The sequence below is a fragment of the Pipra filicauda genome, unplaced genomic scaffold (genome assembly GCF_003945595.2).
Source record: "Pipra filicauda isolate LSUMZ 115617 unplaced genomic scaffold, ASM394559v2 scaffold387_size670060_pilon, whole genome shotgun sequence".
Taxonomy (NCBI): domain Eukaryota; kingdom Metazoa; phylum Chordata; class Aves; order Passeriformes; family Pipridae; genus Pipra; species Pipra filicauda.
This window is the reverse complement of record NW_024104517.1, coordinates 68,179-75,827: the sequence shown is the minus strand read 5'-3', so window position 1 is coordinate 75,827 and position 7,649 is coordinate 68,179. Positions and strand designations below refer to the sequence as shown.

Below are 7,649 nucleotides of genomic sequence, written 5' to 3'. Positions count from 1 at the left end.
GTAAGAAAAACCAAATAGTTTAGAGCCTCTTTAAAGTTTACCACAGCACTCAGTAAAGTTAAGGACAAGGAAAAGTAGGGCTCTTCTAATGTTTCTGTACCTGCACCATCCCTCTCCCCCTGCCTGCAAAACACAACGACAACACAGCTTTTGATGTTTCGAATTCTTCATGGCTTTTTATAGCAACATAACACCAGAGCACCTTATTTAAATTTTTGATTTATCACAAAACCCAAGAGTTTGTTATAAGAAATATCAATAAAAGCTTTAACTTTTCACCAGCAATTTCAAACTCTGAATCAACATGGAGATAACAGTGAATTGATTGTGTTTTAATCTCCTGTCTTTAAGTCACAGCAACAACTAACAATTTTCACTTAACATAAAAATCTTGATTAGGAGACAAGGTTTGAATGAGTTAAAGGCAGGAGAAATGCAAATGCAGTAACAGACATATCTGCATCAGGTAGGGCTAGAAGGTATTATACAGGAAAGCATAATCAAAGTTGATTCTTGAGATTATGTTAACTTATTCCAAAATTCCATAAATGCTAAAGAACTACTTTAGCATCCTACTGTTAAGTGACTTTACAAATATAATATTCATAATCAATGAGTTCTTCAATAGGTTGCAAGAATAAACTGCCCTGATTCCTTCCTGTCAGTCATTACTGACATGCTGCTCAATCTGTTGCCTTCTCTGAAAGATAAATAAAACGTGACTCTGTGAAAGGAACAAGCACTGGGAGATGGAAATGCACTTGTACTCAGCACCTGGGTCAGAACCAATGCAAACAGCTCATAAAGCACTTTTCAGACAACAAAACTGTCATGGAATTTCATGAACAATGTTTCTGAGCTGCCATTTCCTCCAGACTTTGTAGATACTGATTTCTGTAAATCTAAACAATCTTTTAACACCACTTAGATATTGTTTATGGATACTGATTCAAAAAACAAGGAAAAATGTTGTTAATCTGAAGTGTGTAAATTATTCCACTACTACAACTGTAAATCCTGAAATATATGCTGAAGTGCCAGAAGTCAAAGCACAGGTACCATATAAAATGTTTTTTTGACCTTTGGAAGCTTGAAAATAGGACACGTTTTGTTATAAAAACTCATTTTTCACTCACACCTCTATAAAAACCCAGTCCTTTCTTTCCATGTCCCCAAACTGTCTTTCCACTTGAGCTCAATACATTTCATACATGTGCCACACAGTAAACTGATTCGTCCTGCATTACTCAGCTTTTTTCAGCACAGTATTCAGTAATCCTCTTCTCCTATGACTTAGGCCCATATTCCAAACTATAAAGCCACAGTAAGCAGATCTTAAATTAAACTGCCAGAAATTTGCTTTTTTCTCTATCTCAAAATACATAAATATGTATATAAAAAAAGAGTAGGTAAATCAAATTTTGGCTGTAAAAAAACCCACCTTCACTACTGTCCTTTTAAAATAGGTAAAGAGAAATAACCTCATCTGGAAACTAAAAATAGCATGAGTCATTTAACCATCTTTTTCAAATTTTGCTATTATTCCCCTGGAACAGACTGACCTTATTGCCTTTGCTTATGTAAGCAGTAATAGATTACCTGGCTGGAATTTTTCACTAAAGCGATTTTACGCACATTTTATGCTCCACTGATCCTTCTGCTCTCTTTTTTTGTTTTCCAGCTTTCACACCAGTGATCCCCCAGCCCAGAACGCAGCAGGGAGCTTTTGCTGCTCTTCAGCCACATCAGCGTTTCGTTCAGGGGTAAGATGCAGGTCACAGCGAGTCTGGAGACACTCCTGGATCACGGACAGACCCTTCTTTTGCTTGGATACACCGACAACTCTGTTTGCATCGGGCAGAGTCAGCGCTCACTGTCACGGCAGGGCCGGGAGGGAAGGAGCCACAGACCTGCTCAGCAGCCACGGCTGAGCCGGGACCTCTGGCTGCCACGTGTCCTTCACTGATTCCATCAAGTGATGGGTGTTGGACAGCAACATCAAACCTGGATGAATTGCCATCTGCCTTTTTCCACCCCCAAGAGTGAAAGCACATTTACCTGGTGTCTTCTTCTGCTCACAATGGGATAAAACAGGAAACACTTCCTGAACCACTGTCCTACATCCAGCTTCTTCCTTTCAGGGCTCAGTCCCAGCTTGTAATAGACTCTTCCACATTTTTTAAGAAAATCATTTAAAAAGAGCCACAGTCCTCACATATCTGTAGCCCTCTGGTAGACATGCTCAGTTTCTATGGCATTTAACAGGAATATCATGCAGGTACCTGAGTTATTCCTAAGTGTCTTTCCATTTATTTGGAGTTATATTAAAATAGCTACAAGATAGTACAAACAAAACACTGATTTCACTAAATCCAGTACTTCTGTCATGATCACTTAAAGTACATGGACTAAACAGAAGTACCAAAAAGAGAAAAAAAAGAGAAAATAAGAAAAACCTTATTTTATAGCCTATCACGAAATCATGTTCCCCAATATCTGTGGGTCAGGCCTTCATGATCCTTATTTTCACTTATTTCTAGTTTTGCAATAGAGACATTTCTACAAATTTTAGAAACCTTTCGTGCTCTAACAATGTGCATGGCAAATAAAATTTGCATGCAAGCAGTAAGACCTCAAAAGTTTGGATCACCACCAGTGTCAGTATCATCACCACATTTGATGTTTTCACAAGGTTAAGGACAAATAAGTCCAGATTCAATCCAAAGATTGTTAATTCAACTCCTCTTATTAACAATCCTCTCTAAACAATCTCCAAGGAAGCATTCATTAAACCTGTTTCTATACAGGTTTTGTCACACATCATTAAATATCACTAAAAAGGTGATATATATGAAAACTCAGCCAAAAGGCAAAAGTTCATATTAAGGCTATTTTTTTATGTTTAGAAAAATGAGAAAATATTAAACATTGTGCAAAACAAAAAGACTTTATTCATTTTAATACCGTACTTGACTTGAAAGTTTCAAGCACTGAAGACCAGAAAAACCAACTGAATTTTGCTTTTCTAAATACATCTATACTCAGCATGGAAACCTTTAATTCTTACGAGAAACCAGAAATGTCTTTTAGCATTCTAGTTGCTGCTGATTGCCTTTTCAGCTGCCAGTCCTTGTTTGGGTTTCGAGTAGTCCCAAGGTCTCCTGTTCTCTGTGTACCCGTAGAGCTTCCGCAGGGCCACCCGCGCAGCTTCTTCCTCTGCAGCGAGCAGAGTCTCCCCAGGGCCTTCAGCTAAAATCTTCTTATCACTTGGGGAAAAGAAAATAAAATTACAAACATTTTCGTCATGAAATCATCAGCGCTGCTGCGTACCATGAAAAAAATAGACTGTTTTTTTCTCCAGTGTTCTGGGAATACTGAAGATATACAGACAATTTAAACATTCCTGTTGGTCTTTCCTGCAAAGATAAGTGATTGTATATTCAACAATGGAAACTCAGGTCAGAAATGTGTCCATTTCTTGGAATAACACCACTCTGTTCATTTACATTCCTAGCATATCACTGATTCTTTACAGCATTCAATTTGTTAACCCTCTTAAAATATGTAAATTCATTACTCTGGTTCGCTTAAACAGGAACTGAAATGCCTTTGTCTTGTCTCCTCCCCTGGTAAGGAAGCATTTTCAAACTGCTTCAGAAGGACTGATAGCAAAACTCTCTCTGTTATGAAGCACGTGCTCAGCTCTGTTTAATCAACACCGGTGGGCACTGAATAGGAGCAGTTTGTTGAAGGGACACCAGGGATCCCAGAAGAAAAATAATCCAAGTTCCTTTCTCTTCTATAAGATAAATCTTAGAAGGCATATAAACCAAAGCATGATAAATCAGAATAAGTTAAGGCAACCTTCCCACGTGTTTATCTGCAGCTCATTTAGCAGAGCAGCAGTGATGTGGGTTTTGTCCTGCCCCAGAGAAGCGATGTCACCCAGGGGCAAGAGACCAGGACAAGGGCTGACCTCACCTGACACAAATGCACCAGGGACAACTGGCACTTCCTAAGTCTTCCCTGGACACAGATACTCCTCTTGCCTAGTTTTCAGTGCCTGTGATTTGAAAGTTAAAAACCTTCTCTGGAATATAAAATGAGACTCTCTTCAATCCCACCTCCCTTGGTGACCCTACCCTTCCCAAAGCCCTGGATATGTGATCCCTCCAAAGCCCAGGATATGTGATCCCTCCACAGCCATGCAGTTATGATGTTCACAAAGTTCCCGTGACAGGTCACCCAGAACACACCCCCAGGCTCTCTGGTGCACCCCATTTAGCCTCTGAAGCCCTTTAGTCAGAGACTGTCTATGCATCACCACTGAGCTATGGCCAGCACTCAAATGGCTGATTTTATACAGAAGTCACTGTAAGGTTTCTTTTCTCTAACAACTTGACCAAACAGCATATGAGTAGAAAAGTAAAAAATCATCTTCCCTCCTCCCCTCTCCCCCAATTAAATCCATGTCATTTTAAATTAATATTGTACTAACCAGTACAACCCAACAAAGTACACTGGCAGAACTGTGCTGACTCCCAACTGTCTGGTAATTCTTGGTTCTGGAGCAGAGATATTCCTCTTGGTCAGTTCTTCCACCAGTAAGCCCATAGGATTTACAACTTCCCAGATCTCAAACAGGTCTTTTCCGATCAGCTGGGGAATTAAGAAGTCCTAAACAAGAATATTTAGATATTACAATTAATGGCTTGAGCTTCAGGTGTCTCCTAATGAAAATACAGTGTGAAGAGGCATTAATAGAGTTGACAATAAACTGTGAAATGAACGAGGCAGCTGCCTCAGTGCCCCATCCCAGCACAGCAGAGCTGATACACTGAGCAGCTCCGGTTCTGGTTTAGCCACTGACAGATGTGTGTCCAGGGCAAAGTGAACCTCCAGACCCAGGGAAGGGACAGCACCAACCTGAGAGAGGACCTGTGACAACGCCTGTGCACAGATATGAGTTCAGCAACAGGCTGGGGCTAAGCAAGAACTTGAGTTCTGCACAGAGGCTGAAGGGAACAGGCAAACCCTTAGGACTTCAACCTGTTTGGATTATTCTCTTGCTTGTAAACTCCTACTTGCTCTTAAAGAGACCTCCCTATGATTTTAACAAACATTTCTCCATTGCAAAACTAAAAATAAGTTAAAAGCATGACTGAAATTACAATAGCTACTAAAACTACTTTGTTACACTGAATTCAACACTTTTGTATGAAATATGTTTAGGTGCTCACACTCCTACATGCAAAACCTATAAACTCAGTCCCTGATTATATAATTTATTTTTTTTAATTTAAGATATATGTGATCTCACATGGAATAATTTCATTATCTGATACCAGAGTGCATGGAATATAATGCTTTCCCTTAGCAAGTGTCAGCAATACTAATATCACCATTATAAACCAGAAATGTATGATTTTATGTACTCGATCAGCTTCTCAATGAAAAAAAACCCAACACAAAAACCCAAAACCCCACCTGACCACTGCCACCAACCAACAGATCTCATTATTAAATTGTCTTGTTACAGGTACTGTCAAACTTCTGGGGACGTCCCCGGATCGAGGTACAAAACAATGTTTACTGGACCTACCCGGACAAAGATGCCCGTCCTCTCTGACCCGCTGCTTTCCAGCAGGGCTCCTATCACCGCGAGGAACGTCCTCTGCAGCACCTGTGGTGGGGCTGGAAAGTCCCTGCAAAGCGTCAGGTCTTGGATAGCCAGGTTTTTAGCCACGTACGAGACAAGTTCCTGACCGGTAAGAAAATTAACAAGCGCTTCTACGCCCTTGGCAGGTAAATGTGGGTAGGCGCCCTCAAAGCACTGTGTCAGGTAAGCGCGGGCGAAGCGCAGCCCCTGCTCCGCAAGTTTGGTGTTATCCTGGAGGCTGAGGGCAACCGTGTCCTTGTCCACGCCGAGCTGCCGGCGCCTCGCCTCCTCGCTCTCGATGTAACAGGAATTGATAAACGCCGTCTTGAGAAGGTCCAGAGAGAAGTTCTCCTGCAGGCGGTGGCTGAAGGCCTGGATCTCGGCGTGGTAATCCCAGTTGGGCTGCTCGGACCTGCGGGAAGGACACGGGCTCAGGGACAGAGCGAGTTACCCGCGAGCAGCACCGCGCCCTTGGGCTGCTCGACAGGAAACAAAAAACTGTGTCTGAGCACCAAACCCAGTATTTAAATCCGCATCCTGCTGGTTCCGCATCACCCCCTGCCTGCCACGTTCAACCGGGGCTACGCCGACCTGCGGAGCCAAACCCATCCCGCTCCAAAGCGGGACCAGATGGCGCCTAAACGTTTTGATTTTCCCGATTTCTGGGGCCGTTATTGCATCCCTTCCCCAAGCCCCGCCCTGCCCCGCACGGCCCTCACCGCCGCTGCGGCGGCGCCTGCAGCCGCTGCATCTCCAGGTACGCTCGGAGCCATCGCTTCTTCTCGGGGGGCGGCCCGGAGCTGAACGCGGCGCCGAGCGCGGTGCCCAGCGCGCCCCGCCCGGGCCCGGCCGGGGGCAGGAGCGGCCGCGCCGCCCGCAGGAGCAGCCGCGCGGCCATGGCGGGTGAGGGCAGGGACGGGCAGGGACCGCCCCGGGACCGCCCCGCTGGTTCCGGGAGGAAGCGCTCCCGGCCGGGGCAGCGGAACCGGCCCCGAGCACCGCCGGGGAGAGGAGCGGGGACGGGAGCGGGGCAGTGCAACGCCGGGTGTCCCGTCTTGGGCCCTCGGGGCGTTTCGGGGCGGGACCCTCAGGCCGGGCTGCCGCCGGCCCTCGGCAGGAGAGCCCTGGGAGGGCGGAGCGGCGGCGCGGGGGGACCGAAGGGCCGGGAGCGGGTCCCGGGGTGACCGAGGAGCTCCGGGCAGGTCCCGGGGCAGCGGCGCTTCCCGAACGTGCCCCACGGGCGGCCCCTCGGGGGGAGGCGTTCCTGAAATCTCGTCGCGTTCCATTCCCACGTGCAAGACAAAGTCCGGTTTTGTGCCCTTAGAAGAAGCTTTATTTTGAAGTATCGCCTGTACAATTCTTTGTACAATCTCTCAACCCTCATTTGCACCATCAGAGTTCATACAGTACACCTTCAGCATAAAGGTCATGGTATAAAACTCATGAAAATACAGAAATTGTGCAAAGCAGGCCTGGCCCTTCATATTGTCTTTCACTAAAAGACAAAGGCACACGCTTCAACATTCATGATAAGAAAACATGCACAGCAAACACCCCAAATTAGCCGATGGAGTTACATGATACAGTAAACAAAGCTCAGAAACAACATATGCCACAGCCATATGCAGAGATGCCAAGGAAGCAGGGACAGCAGCCTGTGCAGCAGGGCAGCAGCCACACACCACCAAGAGGACACAAAGAGCACAGGAAAGGTATGAGGGCAGCATTCTTTCAGGCACTGGCAGCGCTGATATCAAAATCCTTAGGGCTCCTCATGCTGATGCTCCCGGAACCACCTGTCCTTACCAGGACCAGCTGTGCTGGGCACCCGCGGCCATCCCAGCCCGGGGTCCCTCTGTGCAGAGGCAGCCCCGGGACTGTTCCGTGCCCTCTGTGCTGCAGGGTGAGCGAGGACAGCACTGAAATAGGCTCTGGGTCCTTCTCTTCTGCATCCACCGAGGATCATCATCTCTTCACCTGTCTGTGCACC

At 45.6% G+C, this 7,649-nt stretch overlaps 1 protein-coding gene across 1 annotated transcript; it reads right to left on the bottom strand.

Annotated features, from left to right (window-relative positions):
- Window positions 1-311: 311 nt before the first annotated feature.
- On the bottom strand, window positions 312-6,572 carry MRPL44 (mitochondrial ribosomal protein L44). The gene is made up of 4 exons (XM_027738938.2): window positions 6,379-6,572; window positions 5,603-6,071; window positions 4,499-4,677; window positions 312-3,266 (listed from the first exon to the last, which is right to left on the bottom strand). The coding sequence occupies exons 1-4, from the start codon at window positions 6,555-6,557 to the stop codon at window positions 3,095-3,097; spliced, it is 999 nt and encodes a 332-aa protein (XP_027594739.1). The 5' UTR covers window positions 6,558-6,572; the 3' UTR covers window positions 312-3,094.
- Window positions 6,573-7,649: the final 1,077 nt, after the last annotated feature.